Source organism: Netta rufina (genome assembly GCF_964035555.1).
Source record: "Netta rufina genome assembly, chromosome: 14".
Lineage (NCBI taxonomy): Eukaryota > Metazoa > Chordata > Aves > Anseriformes > Anatidae > Netta > Netta rufina.
In genome coordinates, this window is record NC_140137.1 from 9140018 (window position 1) to 9160350 (window position 20333).

The 20333-nt window shown below is 47.9% G+C and overlaps 1 protein-coding gene across 1 annotated transcript in view; it reads left to right on the top strand.

Moving 5' to 3' along the window:
- The first annotated feature begins 286 nt into the window (after positions 1 to 286).
- UBE2D2 (ubiquitin conjugating enzyme E2 D2) overlaps positions 287 to 20333 on the top strand; it is a 29661-nt gene continuing 9614 nt past the window's right edge. Inside the window, exons 1-5 of the mRNA XM_084295151.1 lie at positions 287 to 689; positions 10159 to 10222; positions 14547 to 14578; positions 14670 to 14747; positions 14836 to 14941. Of these exons, the coding sequence (XP_084151277.1) occupies positions 666 to 689; positions 10159 to 10222; positions 14547 to 14578; positions 14670 to 14747; positions 14836 to 14941 (304 nt within the window). The 5' untranslated portion in view covers positions 287 to 665. The remainder of the gene's footprint in view (positions 690 to 10158; positions 10223 to 14546; positions 14579 to 14669; positions 14748 to 14835; positions 14942 to 20333) is intronic.

The following is a 20333-nucleotide window of genomic DNA, read 5'->3' on the forward strand; positions in this document are numbered from 1 at the left end:
CTCTCTTTCCACTCCGCCGTATCCTTCCGCGCTCTCCCCCTCCCCCTTCTGGAGAGTTCTGCGCGCCCGGCGCGCGGCAAATAGTCCCCGCGCCGCCCTCCCCTCCCCCTCTATCCAAACCATTCCCCTCCCCACACCCCCCCAACCCCCCCTAAATCCCCCCTCGCTCCCCGCCCTGCGCCTGCATCCCGCTAGCGGGGAGCAGAGAGCAGGGTGCGGGGGGGGGGGGAGGGAAACAAGGAGAGCGCGGCGGAGTGATACGCGGCGGAGGGCGCTGTGAGGGAGTGAGGCCGGCGGGCGCCAGCGCATAAAGCGCGCGCGGAGGGATGCGGTAGCGCTGCGGCTCCAGGCTCCGCCGGGCAGCGCGCGCCAGGCCCGCGGCCCCCTGCCCGCCTCCGCCGCCGCCCCCCCCGCCCCCCCCGCAACGGGGGCCGCCTCCCCCCTTCCCTCATCCCCCCCCTTTTCCCTTTTTTTTTTTTTTTTCCTTTCCACTCCCGTCCCTCCTCCCCTTCCCGGTCCGGCCCCGCGCTGCCGCCGCCTCCGCGCCGCTCCTCCTCCTCCTCCTCCTCCTCCTCCTCCCCTCCCCTCCCCCTCGGAAAATAGTCCCCGCGGGCCGCCCCCTCCCCGCCCGCCCGCGCGCCCCTCCTCGCCGCCTCGCGCACACAATGGCGCTGAAGAGAATCCACAAGGTAAGGCCCGGCCGCCGCCGTCCTCGCCGCCGCCTCCTTTTACGTAACCCGGCCGCCCCGCCGGGGCTGCGGGGGGCAGCGGGGCGGGGGCGGCTCCGTGCGGGGCCGGGGGAGGCCCAGCGGGGCCTGCGCCCCCCCCCACACCCCCCCCTTCCTCACCGCCTCCCCCCCCCACGGGGCTGGGCCCTGTGAGGAGCCGCCGCTTCCCACCCCCCCCCTTCACTCCCGGCCTCCTCCTCCTCGGCCCGGCCCCACCGCGGCAACGTGGCCCCGGGGAGCCCGGGCCGGGCCTGGAGGGGCCGCTAGGGGGCGTGGGGCCGGCCCCGGGCCTCCCTCACCCCCCCCCCCAAGGGGCCGCGACCGAGGCCGGGCACCGGCAGCGCCCCGCTGGGGGAGGCCGGAGGGGCCCTGCGGGGCCTGGAAGCAAAGGGGGGGGCTCCTGGGGCCAGGCAGAGCTCGGTGTGGGGTTGTGGGGCTGTGCCCGGGCTGATCTCCGCGGTGAGGCACCGGGGCCGCTGTCAGGAAGCGCCCCGAGGAGCCTTTCCCTGCCTGGGCTCGCCTCGCGAAGGCTGCACCATCACTGCCTTGTAAAGCTGGGCCTCTGCATGCTTCATCCTCAAAAATATCAGAGCTGGGAGTTCGGGACCCGCACGCAGGGTTCGGATCTGGAAGCCGGTCCTCCCACAGGGCTGCTGGTCTGAATTACGGACTGGATCTAATGCGTGTTTAGAACCAGATGTGAAGCTGCTACCTGCTATTGGAGCTCGGCTTGCCTGTTCTGATAAGTGGCATCAGGCCTGGACTGCGTTTTAATGTCTTTGTTCTGATCGTAGGTTGTCTTGAAGTTCTTGGGAAGCTTCATGGGTCGTACTGGTCAATTTAAACCTAGGATGAAGAGGAAAGCTGAAGAGTTTGAAGGATTGCATGTGCTTGTGGAATGGACAGGCCTTGAAGGAGAAGGCTTCGGAGTGTAATTTTAGTTACTGAAACTTCCAGATCAGCACACAGTACCGTGTTACATAAGCAGGCTGTTTTCTCCTTTAGGATCAATTGTACACAAGATTTGGTCACTGATTTTGTTGGTGTTTAATTCGGATCAGTTTTCACGCTGCGTTATTTCCACAGCACATCTGTGGACATGCAGGTACTCCGGAAGACCGCCCCTCTTTGGGAGCGGGTTGTTTGCCTGCCAGCAGCGTGTGCCTGGGGGACACCGGTGAATGCTAGGACAATAAAGGTGGTGGCTGGGGTTGGAGGGGACACCCACAATGCAGGGCTCTTGTGGGGACGCTGCATCTTCTGCAGGATAATTTGTAAAGCAGGCAAAGCTACTTTCTCTTTCACGTTTGCTTTGGTTCAGGTTTCTCAGAGTTCTGTTTCCAGCAGAAGAGAAACTGCACGTGTTGGGCCTTGGGTAACTCATGGCTTGACTGTTACTCACTGGTTACTCACGGGCTGATTGTTCGTGCTGCTTCTCAGAGGTGAAGAATTCTGAGGCATGATGGGGACTGCGTTAGGGTACAGGATGCTGCAAAGCCTTGGGAAGTGGCGTGGTGTGGAGGGATTGCTGGAGCAGCAGCATGTATGGAGCTCAGAAAGTACTGAGCGCTCCAGGAGAGGAAGGATGGTGGCTCTGGAGCAGAGTGGGGCTGATAGGACTGTAGGCAAGAATCTCCAGCAAAGTGTGTGAAGGGATATAAAGCCCCTCATTCCATCCGTCCAGGTGCTTTGAAAGTTATATGGGAGTTCAGGTGCAGATGGGAAAGCAATCCTTTAATTGGAGTTACTGGGGCTGTCTCCCGCAGTTAGGTCAGTGATAACCACTGGTGGTTTGCACTTCAGCTGTTTTAAACCCCATGGAGGGTGTTTGTATCACCTGGCTTTTGTTCTGGGCTCTGGGAAAAGTGGAGGTGTTCCCTGTGGGCTGACCATCCCTGTCAGGACGACCAGGGGAGCAGCAAACTGCTGACCTTGCTGTACCTTGTGGCAGGACCAAAAGGCTGCAGAGTGTGGGTTGAGTAGAAATAATCCCAGTGGGCTTGAGTACAAAGGAGCAATGGAAGGGGAAGCTGCTGCTTAGGCGTTTTGGGGAGGGTATTATCAGCCTTGGTGTATCAGTGTTCAGCTCTCATCCTGCTGCTGGCTTTTGTGCTTGGCGACTTGGGTTCATTGGGTTTATTGTCCACCATGGACAATATAGTGAGGTTTTTTCCAAAGTTTTTGTGTCCTTGGGTAATGTCGGCTTCAAAAACGAGCAGGAAACCCCAGGACTAAGCCTCTGGCACGGTGTGAATGACGTTACCTGAAGCGGTGTCCTGCACCTTGAGCTCCTCTGGGCTGGAGGAGGCAGCACCAAAAGCTGCCTCCAGGCTTGTTCCCCCTTGGGAAGCGGTGCAAGAACCCCCACTGCCAGTGCCAGCTGGGGCTCTGGGGCTGTTCTTGGGGTTGTCTGGGGACTCGAGCTGGCGTAGCGCCTCTGCACGAGGAAGCAGGTGCTGTTTTTGGAGCAGATGCTCCTGAGGAACTCTCTCTTGGACAGCCCCCTGTCAAATTGTGGTGTTCGCTGCGGTCTCGCAGGCAGCAGCGCTCTGAATTTTCGCTTAGGTGCGTGCTGGCTTGTGGATCTGAAACTTGAACTCCTGCCTTGGGAGAACCCTTCAGCTTTGGACGGGTCGGGCTGCTTGCAGCCACGCTGCCCAGAGTGGCCCTGAAGCCTGGGGATAACAATTGCCTACAACAACTTCATCGCTATTTTTAGATCTATAACAATGATGAATTTTATCATTGTTATCTCTTAGAAGAAATACAGTGCGAAGACATCCAGAGGCAGGGTAGGAGTGATACTGGATGGCTGCATGAATGGCTTTGATTTTAAGGCTTGAACCAAAGCACTTTGGGTTCAGCCATAGCAGCATCTGTGGTGCTTATCTAGGAAATACTGATCTATCCCTGAGGAAGTGGGGTGCTGTTTGGAATTGCTTGGAAGGGGGGGGGCAAGTAAAAGGTTATTTTTTTTTGTCTTTTATGGATTCCCTCATATGAACCGCTCGATAGACCTCACGGTGAGGGAGAAGAGGGAACCAGAAGCTGTGCTTGAGCCCCGCTGAGGTATTTTCTTACTGTAAGGAGCGGTGGCTTCCTGCCTGTTCTGTGGGGCCCTCCATGTAAACGGTGCTGCTCTGTGGGGCACAGCCCTGCTCTGTAGTGATGCCCCTGAGACAGCAGCCTTCCCATGGCCCGGAGCTGCTGGAACTCTTAAAACATTGCAGTGTAACTTCTGCCAAAACGAATGTCACTGGTGGAGGAGTTGCTGTAGGTTTACTGGATAACCAAACAATGTTAGCGTGCGTACAGCTGGGTTAGTGCTACCTGTGTTGAGCAGAGCTCCTTATTTCTGTGCTATGGAAATAGCGAAAGCAGCTCGTGGGAATGCCTTGCTCCTTCTCTTGGAGCTTCTTGCTGTGTGCGTGGACCTGCCAGTGCAGCCCATCTGTCCGGCACACGCTGGTTGAGCTGCTAGCTGGGCTTTTTTGGTGTTTGGTTTCCACAGCAGGAGGAAGCCGTACGTTGCTTTGGTTTCCTTGCTGCCCAGGCTTTAGAAAACAAAGATGAAAGGTGGCTGATGGTTATACCAGAACTTGTTCGTAACATCGATCTTGGCTAACTCTGTGTATTCCGTTAAATTTGGCTGTTCTTATGCCACTCAGTTAACTGCTTGTCATCCAATGCTTGAGTCCTGTAAGAAGTCAAGAAGGTCAACGGATCTAGGCTGTGTCAAGCACTGGAGAAGCAGATTCTGTCCAATGGAAAGGATGAGAATCCTTCTGAAGGTTAAAATGTTTCTGTTACTGGGGGGAAGTAGCCTTAGACTGGCAGAGATTCTGGAATCACAACGGTCTCACAGAAGAAGAGAGCACCTGTGGAATCCGTGACGTGACCTTGGTGCGTGCACGTGAGCGCCGCCTCGTACAGCGGCCCCGCTTGGCGAGCACCGACTGGAGTTGTGTGAAGTGCCGTGGTGTGGGCTTTTATACCTTTGTGTTAGGCAAACGTGGGGCCTGCTGGCCTGAGGAGCGTGCAGCAGGCTTGGGGGAGACTTGCAGACATCAGGAGCTGTGCAGGTAGCTGGCGGCTGGGCTCCTGCTGCTCCTGCTCTTGAGGTAAGGCAGAGTGCTATCGATTTGTCACCGGCCCTGCTGATGTGTTCCTTGGCAGTGCGCTACTGAAAGCTGCTAACAACTCATGGCAAAGTGGTTCAAAGTTAGTTTTTGGTTAGATAAATCCCCATTTCACAGCGCAGTCCTGGGCTGCCTGTCACAGAAGGATTCAGGGGCTTCCGGCGAAGAATCTCGCTGAAGTCAGATTAAAAGCTTATTTTACTGTCAGCTTGCTGCTGTAAGTGAAAGCAAGGCTTATAATCAAACTAATGATGTGGTCTCTGAGTAAATGAGAGTTTTTGAAAACAGCTCAAACTGGAGTAAAGGGGAAGGACCGGGGAGCACAAGCCATAAGGGCTTTGGTTAATCTTTGACTGCTTGTGGTCATTTCTAACGTGTTGGAGTGTATCTGGGGAATTGTACCCCGTGTTAAGGCTTATTACAATTTCTGGAACTAACTGCCACGGGACAGTGGTTTTCTTCTCCCTTGGATGGCTTCTTGGTGTCGCTGGTTCTGTTGGTTATTCTTCCTGGAGACTCTATCAGCAGTAGCTTCAAATCCTTTAAACCAGTCTCATCTTTGGACTGGAGTTTCCTTGGCCAAGCACACAGCGGATGAGGGTCCAGGGAGCGTGGGGCTCGCTGTCTGGAGCAGTGAATCGGAATGTCTGTAGCAAATGTCTCTGGAGTTTAAAATGAAAACTTGAAACCAGTGCGGGGTTAAACTCGAAGACCAAAACTGAAAAGTTTTCTGTTTTGATAGCTTGTTGGAAAACTTGGTGTGCTGTTTGTGGAGTCCTTGGTCAAGCTGCAGTTGAAATGCAGCACACCAGCTGCTGGGAGGTGGAGTAACAGCAGGAGGGGGGCAGCAGCGACTCTGGGGATCTGAGGGGGACTTGTGGCACTGCTTTCCAGTGTGCCCCGAGTCCTTGTTGGCAGCTGATGCTCTTCAGCAGCACAGCAAGGGAGTGTGGCCAAAACGTGCTGCATCTTCTCTAAAATACACTCCTGGAACCCCGAAGTGGGGTTACGCTTTTGGGGAACTTAAAATGAGCTGCGTGAATGTCAGTGAGTTTTGTAGCTCTATTAGGATTCCTGGTTCGCAGATACAGTTCATACGACTTGGCCTTTGGGAAAGTTACCTCGAGCCTTGCTTTGCATTGCACTGTGCCTCCAATTCCTCCCCCTTGCCAAGGAAGTAATTAATACTTTTAAGATGGATCACGGTAATGGCAGGATCCTCAGTGATGGGCCTGGCTCCCAGGGCCCTCTCCTGAAGGGAGATGCGAGCTCTGTGAGCTTGCTTTGCTCTTAGAGAGGCAGCCTCCTGGGAGCTGAAAACCTCCACTGAAACTTCATCTAAAGGCTGCCTCATTCCTTGCTTTTAAGTTCCCAAAGCAAAACCTTCTGCGTGAGCTTAAGGACAAGACAATGCGTTGGCTGGTAGGCAGCTCCAGCTTTCTTCAGATGCAGGTTTAAAATCAGTGCTGTCAAGGTCAGGTTTGATCCCTGCCTAAAAAGCCTTCCTGGGTCGCTGGGAAGCAGACCAGGCCTTGCAGCATGGGGTCTGCTGTGCGGTAACGATTGGCCTGGAGATGATACCAGGCCAACTGGATCCTACGTGTGTTAAGAGTTGGTTTTACATGGGCTCCAGGGTTGTCTGTGCTGAGTTAAGCCAGCCATTCCTCAGTCTCCTCTGGTAACACCTAGAAACAAAGCCTTCATGGGCCTGGTGCTAGCAGCACCTCGGGAACAGCCCAAAAAACTTTGGAAAGGCAGAGGAACCTCAGGGCTGGGTGCAGAAGCGTGGCGGTACGGTGCGGCAGTGCACGCCTGCCACTTGTATGTGTGTGAGTGCAGCTGTGTGCAGCTCCTGTTCTTACACCTGGCTCTGAATGTTGGGTTAGTGATCAGTGGAAGCCGGCTGGTGAGCAGGCAGCTGGGGAGAACGGCGTGTTAAAGGGGGCAGGGACAGGCCCACACGGACATCGGGAGGCTCAGCAAGGCCAAGGGTGAGGTGCTGCTCCTGGACTGGGGCAGCCTCAGCCGCAGGTGGAGTGATGCTGGCCGGAGAGGGGCCCTGCAGGGACGGGTGTGGGGATCCCGCTGGGTGGGTGCTTGAGTGGGTGCTCGAGGCCTGAAAGCTGCCCGTGTGCTGGGCTGCATCAACAGCAGGGAGAGGACGGGGACTGTTCTGCTCTGCTCCTCTCCTCAGCTCCCGCAGCATGAGGGGTGGTTTTAAACTACAGGAGGGTAGGTTTAGATTAGATCCAAGGAGGAAATTCTTTGCTCTGAGGATGATGAGGCACTGGCACAGGCTGCCCAGAGAAGCTGTGGATGCCCCATCCCTGGAGGTGCTCAAGGCCAGGCTGGATGGGGTTTGAGCAGCCTGGGCTGGGGGAGGTGTCCCTGCCCATGGCAAGGGGTTTAGAGCTGGATTTTCTTTAAGGTCCCTTCCAACCCAAACCGTTCTAACCTCCTTGGTGTTGAGAGGCATCTGGCTATATGATCTGTGAAGCTTGTCTGAGTTTGTAGGGTGGAATATGAAGTGCTGCTTTAGGTGAAAGCTGCATCACTGATGCAAACGGTAGGAGTGGTCACCGTGAGCTTCCTGTTCCCAGCGTGGTGCTGTACACAGCTTCAAAACCCAAAGTATTCCTTCTACCTGGAACTGCAGGTTGAGGTGAAAGAGGTGGCATTTTGGTGAGAAAGAAGGCTACTGCTAACTGAACTCTGTGTTCTGCATCACTTGTGAGACTTTCCTTCAGTGGTGGCACATGAGGTGTGCTGTTACACCGCTGTGTTGGGGTGGTGCTGCTGGGCTGCTTCTGGCAGGGTGTGGGGTGGGCATCAGAGCACCGCTGCCTTGTGAATTCCACCAGCCAGCAGGTGGACGCTCAAGCTGCAGCTTCTGCAGCATTTTCCCCTGCCCCAGAGGGGAAAGTGTGTGCTAGGCTCTGAAACATAATCACTGGTGGACTGATCCTACATGACAGACGTGCATCCTGCAGTGGTATTTCTTCTAAACGTGGTATTGTTGCGTTGTATTTATGCATGAAATGGGAGTGAAGAGGATGAAGACCAGTGTGGAGAGGATTAGGAGTTTTCTGATGGATGTGTTTGGAGTTCTGAGTAGTAGAGCACTGAGTTGTCTTCTATGGGAGACGAGAGTTGAGAGCGTTTGGAAGAGGGCTGTACTGTGCAGGCAGTGCAGTGTAGGTGTATTCCTGTCTTCTAAGTTCCTCTGCCCGTACTTCTGAACTTGTGCATGCAGAGAGCCACTTCCCTCTGGTAGCAGTGATGACACTGATGAGTGTGTGCCCTGTATGTGCCCAGGGAGGTGTCAAGCTGTAACTGGCTGCCCAGAGTGACTGCTTAATAATGTTGAAGCAGAGCACAGCACAGCTCACTGTTCTGAGGGGCACTGCATTTTTAAGACCACTTCTACCTGAAATAGTTTGTCCTGCACGCAGTTCTGTAGGAGGAATGGGGTTCTGTGCCTTGTGGTGGTGCTCAGCATCTGCAGTGCCCCGGACTTCAGACAGGTGCCCAGTGGGTGGTGTGAAGCGTGGTGATGGGGAACGAGTGCCTTGCTGATGCTCGCAGGAAGCAAGGAGGGAACCCTCACCGGACTAAAACTGGTTGCTCCAAGCTGACTTGTGTGACTGGCAGCTTGGAAGAGGAAAGCCCTTCAGCAGCTGGTGTTTGGAGATGCTCTGCACCTTCAGGAGTGGAGCAGCTCAGTGTCTTTTCCTGTGCAAGTCCACGTGGAGCCATGAGATAAGAGAGCAACCTTTTGCTTAGGTCAGTTGTCTGTGGTGTCAGGTCAGGAGGCTTCCAGCTGGGCTTTTTGTAACCTGGGAGTCACAGACAGAAAACCAAACTCATGTTCTTTACAGCAGCTGCAATGTGTGAAGCTTTGCATCTCGGCTGTGAGACCTCCGGGGGCTTGCACACTGAGGGGAAGATCCCAGAGGTTCACTTGTTTGGTGTAAGGCAACTTTCTCCTTTCATAGCAAAAGATGTGATTAGTGGTGGACTCCAAGTTCAGGGGCAACAGGAGCTGGAACTCCAGGACATCATCAGTTTGATACTCAGAGCCAGTCTAAGTCCTTTTTCTGCAATTGGTTTGCCTTGATCAGTGTCCTTAAGAGTTTTGTCTGTCCAGAGATTCAGGTAAGTAGCTACCTGAGTGCACAATGGAGAAGTGATGCAGACTGTTGGTCTGCAGGCTGTGAGGTGAAAAGCTGAGTGCACAGCAGGCCAGGGATAGCACGGGAGTGTTTCCTGAATGCTGGGTTTAGTTCCCATAATAGTTGTCTGGTGCTTATTTTTAACTTTTTACACTGAAGTTTGTTTTTGTGCTGGCTAGCAGGCTCAGGACCATCATGCTGCCCTTTCACAGTCCCAGGGAGCAAGTTAGTGGCTGAGGTGGAAACAGGCAAGTTTGATTTCAGGGTTTGACTCTACTTCTACTTACTGCTAGATGTCTACTTCCTGAGCAGCTTGCTCATGTGGATTACTGGTGGCAGAATGGACTCTCTGATCTCAGCTGAAGTTTGGTATAGTTCAGAACAGAGGCGTTTTACTTGTTCCACACAGCCAGAGATTGAGACTCACAATAGTCAAATCTTACTCTGAAGAAATCCTGACATGGGCACTTAAAAAAATGTGCATTTCCATTCATAGACTAAAACTGTTTACCAGAGGTTGTGTTTTATTGTTTAACCACCCCTATCTGCTGGTTTGTGGACTTTTGAGGTGAAACAACCAGGTTGTTCAAGTTCTTTATGCTGCAAAAGCTACTTTAGGCTTGAGAAGGTAAACTAGATCACTAGAGCTGGATCAGCTTGGGAGCTGTTACAGTATAAGCCCTAAAATAGGGCTGGTACTGAGAGTTACTGGGTTGGAGCCACCTCATCTCTGACCTAGACACAGTGGAAAACATTATTCCTTGGTAATGTTTAGGGTTTCTTATGCTTTCTTCTCAATGAAGACAAAGCCAACCTGATAAGCCACGTGATTTAATAAGCATTGCTGTGACTGTGAGTGTGTGGAAACCTAGGAGAGGTGATGGGTGCATGTGCCAGGTATTTTATTTTAAATAAAATTGGCTATCTGGACCACTGGCTCTGAGTTCAGTGAGGTTACCACTCCTGTTGTCTCAGAAAACTCAGTGATGTGAGCATCATGTTCATGAGCAGGACTCTGTGAAGAGCATGAATGATAGCCAAAGTGCTACTAGCAGCTTGTTTTAGCCATAACATGATTGCTTTTGAAATTAAATGAAACAAACTGTTCCTGTTTTTTAGGAGTTGAATGATCTGGCACGTGATCCTCCAGCACAGTGTTCAGCAGGGCCGGTTGGTGATGACAGTAAGTATGCTGCTGTTTGGCAAACACTCGCAGTCTCTACCTTTTTTTTGCTTTTTCTTCTAAAGCAGGTTGTCTAAAGCAAGGAGAACTTGTCTGTGTTCTTGGTTTGAGTACCGAAGGCTACTCTGTGTACTGATCTCCCATTTGTTGCTGTTCTATAATGCCTTGTGAATCGCTGGAGGTCTGTGGCTTCTGTTGGATTGGGCAGCTCTGGGTACTTACAACATGAAGCTGTTTGCCTTCCAAAGTAACTGTGCTGGCATCCTCATCCTGCATGCTGCCTGCAAAAGGTGGAGAACTTCAGTTGCCGTGTGGCCAAACCAGCAAGCAGCCTCATACAGCTATCTGGACTTGTTTGGTACCTAAATTTTATCTGGTGTAGTCACATGGGCCTGTGAAGTGCAGAATCTGCTCCTAATGGTGGGACATCAGGTTTGGAGTTAACAGTATCTTACATGGGAGTTAAAGTAACCGCTGCCTTTCTAGAGAGGGTAACACACAGTCCTTGAAGGTAACAAGGTAAAATGCGAATGGAAGGAAAACTGATTGGTGAGTTACAGCTTGGATCATGAGGTATTGTTAGATGGGAAAAGCTGCTTGATCTTTAATTGTTTTGTGCTGTTAAAGAGTGCAACAAAGTGTAAGAAATGAAAAACAAGTTTGGCTCCTCATTTTTAGGCAGGACTTTGCTCAATCTGGTGTGCTGCTTCAGGACTTCTGGATAAGCAGAACCAGAATGTACAAACCCTGCTGCAGTGACAGTTTTGCCACTGGATTTGGATGTAGGTGTTTAGGCTTATGATGAGAGGTAGAGTCTCATCAGGTACAGGTAGAGCATTCTTAAATCACACAGTACTGCTGTGTTTAAAACCTTCATTGGAATCAGTTGGCTCTGCCAGGTTCCCTATAGGGGATAGCATACCGGAGGGGACAGTCTAGGACTTCTTTGGCCCATGTGTCAGCCGGTCATCTTCCCTGTGCAAGGTTGGTCTCTTGGCGTGTCATCTGGACATCTTTTTTCTGTCCTCTTTGAAGCCCAGAGAGCTGTGTGAAAGCAGAAGACAGTCAGTGTTTGAAATCCGACTCTGTGTTTTTGTTCGTAGTGAGAAGGTCTCCTCTTATCTTGCTTGTGGGATTTTACTAGAGGAAGGCAACTCTGTCATGTGACTTGGGGTAAGGTTATGTATAAAAACTCCTCTTGTAGTTCCCAGTGATATTCCCCAGTCTGCTTCGGATAGCTGTGAATGAGGTAGCGTAAGTGTTGGCCCCTACTGCGCAGTGTTTTTTTTTGTAAGAGGCCTTTGCTTCTAAACTGGAGTGGTTTCACAAGTTGCTCAGGCTTCTCTATGTTAACTAGGGCTTCTGTACTTTATGGTAAGCTCCTTTTTTATAGCAGCATTAAGCTCTTGGTCATAACTTTGGTAGACAAGATTAATAAGCTGTCTGATTATAGGAACACTTCCATAAATTCACTTTTTGCTTTATAACTTTACCGTAGGCCCTGGGGTGACTTCAGGTACTTACTTGCATTATGAATTAGATGCCTGATTGTTTAATGCATGGAATGCCTGAGATGAGGAAAGGTGCTCATGCTTTCCTGTAGCAGCTCTGCCATGTCCAAAAGGCTACAAAGGAACACTTCAGTGGGCATCCCAGTGGAAGCTGTGTTCAAGTGGCATTCCACTGCAACACAGTATCTCTGCATGGCTGCTGTTCAGCATAGCATCCAAGCTCAGGGAGTATTTAGGTAGGGAACCCCAGTCTGTGTTCTGGGAACTCTAAGCTTAGGTGTTCTTTCTAAAGAAACATTAGCTGCTAGAAACTTTTATTCATATAGAAGTCTAAGACTAGGTTAAAAAAAAAAAAAAAAAAAGGAATGCTAAACAGTAACATCTCCACTGATTTTAGTGTTTTCATTCTTGAATGAAATTTTGTTTTTCATTCATTTTGTTTTGAGGGTTTTTAGCAATACTATCAAACTTTGAGTTACTCCATAGCTTTCCTGCTGTTAAAGTGGTATTTCAAAGAAACTTGGAGTTGCCTGGAAGGGCAGTTACTGAGATGTAGGGCCAGTTTGAGGGTTTTTTTCCCATAAACCTCCAAGCTTGATTTGTGCCATCATAATCATTTTGTTGTTTTCAAAGTTTATCAAAAGCTCTTCAGATTGTCTGGAGGAGGTGGTAACATAATGTTTATGATCGAAACCTTCTTTAAACCTTTCTGTATTTGGCAGTAATGCTCAGTTCTCTTCATGGTGCCTTTCTGATAGACCTCTGAAGGCCTCTCACTGTTGAGAGCTAACCCTTTGGATGTGCATAACTGAAAAGCAGTGACAGCAATGGACACGTACCTTCTCTGATAGTGATCCCCATGTTGGGTTGCCCTGTTAGAGTGATGTTTCTCAGGGTTCAGACTTGTGCTGTGCTTTCAAAGCGGTGTTTATGGCTAGGCCAGCTGATACAAACTGTCCCCGTGTGTCAGCAGCTCATCATAAACTCTAGAAGAGAAAAAGCTGCTTCTACCTCCTTAACTGTAGGGACAGTCTTCTTTCTCTTGGTGAGGTAGCTTTTGTCCTCTTACCTCACATCCAGCTTCTGTTCTAGGAATCTGGTTGGCATTATATTACCAAGTACTCTGAATGGTTTAGTTTACTTCCATCCAAACACGTACCTGTGCTTAGCTACTGAAAGTCAGCAATGCTAGGAGTCAGTGTAAAAGCATTTTTTCTGTATTCTCTTGGGTTCAAGATGACTGGTTATATCAGCTTATGTTTTCAGTGTGCAGAGGCATTCAGGTTGACATCCAGTGTTACATGTACATGTGTATTGCAGTGCGGTTGTAGTGAATCTTAACCATTGCTTACAGATGCATGTGAAATTCTTGATTTCTTTCATAAGCTGTACTGCTCCTCACTGGCTTTTTGCCACCCCTCTGTCCTCTTGTTACATGTTTCTCTCTGTCCAGCTACGGGTGATATGGACTTACTGTGAGCCTTTTAAAATGGGTGAACATCACATTTGGACTCATGAGGCATTATCTTGAGCTTCTGACTCTACACTGAATCTCTTTCCATGCTAGTTGGTGTTACCAGTGGTAATACCCTTTGTTACAAAACCTGCTGCTTGAACCAACTGCATTTGTACTTCAGGCTTGGCAGGGCTGTTTCTGCTCTGCTTCCTTCTGTTCTTCCTATGAGATCATATCCAGTGGTATTGTCTGTACAGCGTGTAATTAAAAACTGCTCATGCTAGAGGAGAACATGAAGTGTCACTGTGGGTCAAAGCTACGTTTTGGCCTAGGTAGTCATGAAAGCTGTTGACACCAGTTGCAAGTTAAGTTCACAGCCACAGATGGCTTCAGCTTCTGCACCTAAAAGACTTGCCTTGTAACAGCTGGAGTTTCATGTACAGCTCCTGACTTTTAAAGATCTGATGTAACGATCTCCGTGCAGAGGGAAGTTTCCCATAGTACAAATTTGTTAAGCTGGTGCGTTGCAAACAGGCTAGCATTAGAGCCTTAGGAGAAAGCAGGACCCATGAGGCACATATTAGCAAATTGTTGTACAGATTAACAGCATTGATTGTTTCCTTATGTTCTGCAGCATAAAGACGTTCTTCACAAGTCTTCTGTATTACCAGATTAAGATGTTCTCTTGGACAGATGCATATGAGTGAGACTCAATTTTTTTTCCGTTTAACCTAAAGTATACTAGCATATTACAGCCTCAAGTATTTAGCAGACTACTTCTTGTAAGACTGTTACTGCTTTCTGCTGTTGCAATGAAACTTCCAGGTTTCTGTGGAAGATGAATATTCATCAAGATACTGCTGCCTGTAGGTTACTTCTTTACATGTGGTGTATACAAAGCTTAGGCTTACCCTTTGTTCAGCTAACAAGCAGTGCAGGAAAGATCCTGTTGAAGAAATGGATGGGCTTATTCTGCACCTTTGCTGTAGCTCAGTCTGAAAAAGGGTATTGCAGTTGTTGGAGACTAGGCTTTGAGTCAGATGATGGTAGAACTTCCTGGGAAACTATGAAATTGAATGCACAAATTTGGGTCTGAAGCATTGAATATAACTGGATTTTTATTGTAACAGGATTTATTGTAACTGTGTGCCTCCACAACAATCTCAAAGTGTGGACAAAGTGTATATGAAGTGCTGAGTACTTCACTCTGTCTCTGTTCAGCTCTTTGGCTTGTTTCCCTGCAGCTTTTTGGAAGGTTTTGTTTTTAAAATAGGCTTTTCTGTACTGCTTTGTCTTGACGTAAGTAGCTCATTATCTGAGCTTCTCCAAACTGAAGTAAATCTCTCTCTTTTTTCAGTGTTCCATTGGCAAGCTACAATAATGGGACCAGTAAGTATGAGTGCATTGATGTTTGTAGTTTTTATGACCAAACGTCTTAAAAAAAACTTCTCAAATTGCAATGATTCTTTTTCATTAACAGAATGACAGTCCCTATCAAGGTGGAGTATTTTTCTTGACAATTCACTTCCCAACAGATTATCCCTTCAAACCACCTAAGGTGAGTGGCTTGTATCATACATCTGTTCATTACCATGTGGTGTAATGTACATTTGTGAGCCTACACTGAAATTTTCCTTCTTCTGCAGGTTGCATTTACAACAAGAATCTATCATCCAAATATTAACAGTAATGGCAGCATTTGTCTTGATATTCTACGATCACAGTGGTCCCCAGCACTAACTATTTCAAAAGGTACCTACAACACTCACTTAATATTTCTCTGCTCAAGTGAATGACTTATTTAGATTTAGAATGTGAAAGTGCTGTGTTCTTACTATTAACTGCTTCTGTGGTCACAACTTCAGTCCTGTGGTCCCGTGTCCAGCTTGTAACAGCTTCTTCACAAGTGGATGCTCTGTCCATCCAATTTCTCTGACCACAGGGAGACTGTTTAGTTTTGCTAGTAGATCAGATAAATCTTTCTGCTTTAAGTGCTTAGTCTTGCAGCTCTCCTCAGGAGATTGTACTTTAGGCTAAACACTTGAACTATTAAAAAAAAAAAAAAAAAAGTAGTACATGACAAAGGAAGGCTTTGAAAATGCAAACCAAGTTAGATATATAAGAAAACAGCTGTGGCCTTTAAAGGCTAACAAAAACATGTAGTTCTTATTTCCAACTACATGTGATGTTCCCAGGTGTTTTCTAGTTCAAACAGATGACTCTTGTTGCCTCTCTTGCATATCATAACTTTCTGCCTTTTACTGAACTCACGAAAATTCCTACCTTCTCTGTGCAGCTAAAGACATCTGCATTTGTAGAAAGAGATGAAAAGGCAAAACAGTATTTTGTCTCTTGCCAGAAGTGAATCTGCTAGTGCATGAAGCTGAAAGTCCTCACTGTGAGTTGAAAACTGAAGGAATGGTGTCAGTAAAGGGCAAATGACTGCCAGGTTGCCACAGCTTTCCTTATGAATGCTTTTAGTCAAGTACTAGCTACTGTTAGAAGTACTAAGTTAGCATTAAGTACTAACATTCAGGGACTTAATCAAAACATAACAGCTGGTTATGCTAGAATTCTACAGTTGCAGAGCGTGTAATGTGGCCTGGTCTGTTATCTGCCTTTGTCATAGGGATTCTGAAGTGAGCATATGCAATGGGGATGATAAATAGCATGTGTGGAGATACTGGGGAAAAATACTAGAATTATGACAGAAAGATGGGGCAATGTTATAGAGGCTAGTTGAGGGAATCTGTGGACTTCGTGTTAGTGGCTGTCAGAGCTTTAATCACTCATGAAATAGTTTATAACATGGAATTAATTTTGAAACCTAAATACACTTGCAGTATGCTTCTAATTTCTCCCCAGCTCCATTTGTTCTGCTCTGCCTTGAACTGCTTTCCCTTACGCTCTTAAAACTGCATCCTCGTGGCTTAACTAAAATAAGCCATGGGATCGGTGTGGCCATCCTGTGTTACCTAGTCCCTTCTATCACCATCTCCTCTCCTAGAGTATGCTTCCTGAGATTAGGTGCGTTTACTACGCTTGTCACTCACTGCAAAAGAGTTCATATGAACACACAAACTCCTTCACATAGCACAAAATGCATACAGATATAACCGGTGAGAAAAGTCCTATCAGAGTTCCCTTGGTGGTCATTTTATGGAGGAGTTGAAGGCCAAAAATAATCCTGATGTATGGACTTCAAAGAAATTAAGAATCCTTCTGTCAGAAATAGCAGAGATGTCTTGTCAGAAGGCAGAATAACTTAAGGGGCAAGAGTTGACACTATGAAGCATTCTTGCCTTGAACAAGTACAAATAAATTCCGTAAAGGCAACTTCTGCTTTCTGGGGTGGATAATCTTGTTTATGGTCAGGCTAGAAGAGTGCCTTTTACAGACTTTGGGGCTATTGTAGCTCTCTGGTAACTTCTTGGGTAGCAGAGTAAATTCTTTTGCTGGTAGGAAAAGCTGTTGGGTTAGGTAACTTAAGTGGATAACAGGACTTAAGACATCAGTTATTCAGCATGAAGCTTCTGTCCCTTCAAAAGCAACAATGGTGGGCACGGGGGAAGGTGTGCTTTCTCTACTGATACAGAACTCAGGAAAGATTAGAAGCAGTTCTAGGAAATAGCTTGTCAGATGCAGCTTCTTCCTTCTGGGGCATCCGGTAGGTCATCAGCAGTTTGTGAACTAGATGCTGCAATTAGTATGTAGTAGCCCAGATTTTGTGCTGCTGCTCGTGTTCCCTGCAAGGGGAAAACACAGTGACTTCATTTTAACCTGTAATGTCACTTTCTGGTGGAAATGCTGGAGACAATCATGTCAGTCCTGCCTAAATAGGATAATGTAAGTGGGAAAGGTATGGGTCTTGGCTCCTCACACTCTGGAGGATGGCAGGCTGTTACAGAGGACAGTCCGAGCATCTGGTTTAGGAGCCTACATCTGCAAAGTAAAACAGTGCCAAAGCTCAGGCATTAGCTATCAGGACACCTCTACTTCAGACTGCAAAATAAACAAGGAAGTTTCTCTACCACTGTGGTAGTAGAACTAACTAGCATCCTGGTTTTGCATTCAGCCTTTGAGTGGTTACCATTCTGCCTTTGAGCGTTTTCTACTCCTAGACTGTGAAAATGGATCCTGAAGGATAGGGAGGACAACACTGAACATCTCATGAAATAGAGTAACTTTCTTGTGTTAGTCATTTTGGAGTAAATGCTCATTGAAGAGTACATATTGTAGGACATGAGGCATCTCAAAATGTAATCTTAAATACACCTTGGTGGCTACCTTAATGCCAAAGCTTAAGCAGAATGCATAGGCTTAAATTAAAAATGTTCTTCGTGATAATTGTGATAAGAGTCCCTGCTGTCTGGAGCAGTAGAATCAAGTGTCTTCACTTGCTTTTAACTGTTATCAGCCATTTTTGGGGGAAAACACTACTTTCTCTTGAAAATGGCAAATAGTGTGCAAGAGTTGACTGTTTAACTGAAGTACTTCAATAAAGGTCAGGCTAACTTAGGTCTCATTCTACTTTTCTCCACTGTGTATTAAGGGTTTTATAATTAATGCACCATGGAGCTTGTACTCTGTGCATTGGAAGATTGTCTAGCGAGTAACTTGTCTCATTCACTTGAGAATTTATCTTGTGCTGTTCAGACTCTTCCATGCCCAGTGCAGTGAGTTTTCTGTGGTGCTGCTCTTACAGATGTTTTAAAACTGATTTACTAAGACTTTGGGAATTCCCAACTACCCTGCAAACTAAATTAACTTTATCTTCAGAGTGCAGGTTTCAAAATGGGGAAGTCTCTGATCATCTTTTTTGGCTTTTGTCTATTACAATGCTTACCCAAATGACTGGCAGGGGAACAGGACTTTGTCACGTAATGCTGATCTGTAACAATGTGCTGAGCTAGGGTTGTGTGGGAAACTTTTCTTAGCATTTCCAGCTCTCTTGCAATTCTACTGTATTTACTTTGGCAACTTCCCAGATGTTGCCCTTGCAGCAAAGAAGACTAATGGTGTCCTGGGATGCGTTAGTCCATGCATTGCCTGCGGGTTGAGGGAGGTGATCCTTCTCCTTTGCTCAGCACTGGTGAGGCCATTCCTGGAGTGCTGGGTCCAGTTCTGGGCTCCCCAGTACAAGAGGGACATGGAGCTACTGGAGAGAGACCAGGAAGGTGATGAAGGGACTGGAACATCTCTTCCATGAGGAATGGCTGAGAGAGCAGGACCCTTCAGCCTGGAGAAGAGGAGGCTTGGGGGATTTTACCCAGTGTATGTGAAGGGAGGGTGTGAAGAAAAGAGCTAGGCCTTCCTCTGTGGTGTCCAGTGACAGGACAGGAGGCAACGGGCGCAAACTGAAACACAAGAGGCTCACTCTGAACATCAGGAAGCTGTTTTTTATTGATGGGGTGACCAAGCATTGGCACGGGTTGCCCAGAGATGTGGAGATGATCAGGAGTCATCTGGACGTGGTCAGACCCCCTTGGCTTTGAGTGGCCCTCCCTGAGCAGGGGGTTAGACAGATGACCTCCGGAGGGGGAAGGCTGCTTGAGGGTCCCTGCAACCTCAGGCAATACACCAGGCAAAATTTATTTTTTCTTCTCAATAACCCATAAATTGCTGAACTGACTTATCAGGGATTTAAATCGCTTTGAAGCAATAAGTTTAAACTGCTTGTATTTAAAGGTGTATTTCCTGTGAGGCTGGGTAAGATTGCTGAAAGTTTAAATGGGATTGTATAGTTAAGAAATAGGGTTTAACTTCAGCAGGGTTGCTTTTGTTTTTCCAGATGCGTCTTGTCTTTTCCAGCTGCATCTTATCCATTCACAAGTAGAAGCCATTCATCCAGAAGCTGCATTTTGAAGCTGTTTGACACTGTTCTCACTGGTAGAAGCTTACTGTTTGTCAGAGCTGATGTTAGGTTCAGAAAACTCTTCACTCAAAAGTTTTGAAGGGTCTGAAACTCAAATGTAGCAATTCTATAGGCAAAACCTTCCTGCAGGAGTTGGCTTTCTGACCACTTGGACTATTTTTGATTGAGTATTAACAGGATTTTCTAACCTCGGCAGACTTCATGTTCAGTTTCTGTCTATGAGAAAACATGAAGTGACATGTTCTAGGGCACTTGGCAATTTGATAAATTCTCAGCTATAATGAGACTAAAGTAATAAAAGAAAAATAAGAATATAAAGCTTAATTCTGTAATCTGCTTGATAGCACAGAGAAAGCTGGATGTTAGAAACACTGTCAGCAGTCAAATACTTCAATATCTCCCAAAATACACTCTCTGAGCTTTTTTTTTTGTTCACTCACATTATAGTATGCTATTTGGCTGTCTGTGCTGTACGCAAGGATGGACATCAAGCTTCTGCTTTGATACCTGCAGTAGCCCTGTGAGCTCTGTCCACTCGAAGCGTAGAGCATAAAGCTAAAAGCTGGATGTTCCTTAAAACCATGGCACGCGTGCCCTGTGCGTGTTCTTGGAAGAAAGCCCCTCAGTCTTCAGTGTGTTGATTCCCCAGACATATCCCTTAGCAGCAGCAGAAAGCTTCCAACAGACAGAAGTAGTACGAACCTGGACATGGAGGTTTTTAGCTGTCAGGTTGGTGGTTAGGAAGGGAGGAGCCTTAGCTAGTACGAGAAGTAGGATAGCTGGATTAAAGCCTCTGAAGTGGAGTTACAAATTCCTGAGCTGTGATAGGTGTCCAAAGCTCAAACTTATGCTGGCAGAGGTTTCGTAATCCCCAGAGAAACAGGCTGAACTAAACCTGAGCTGATGAACTTTCTTAGTTGCATATTCAAAAACGTGCATTTGCCTACATGAGCCAGATTAAAAAGCAAAACAGTCTGGCAGAGCCTGTGGGCTGTCCTCTAGAAGGATGGCAAATGGCAAATCGCTTTCTATAGCGAGAGCTTACTGGCATAGTGTCTGTTACTCACCTGGAGCAGAGCAGGCAAGGATGGGCTCGTGATACTGGCATGGTGTACAACAGTTGCTACCTTCCTATTTTTATCTTACTGCTCCGTGTCACTATGCAAGCTTTTTGATTATACAGCAAGCTTAGGACAACTGTGTGACTTCAGTCAGGACTGGGAAATGGCTGTGTGTCATCCTGCTGTCCTGGCAACCTGATGTACAAAG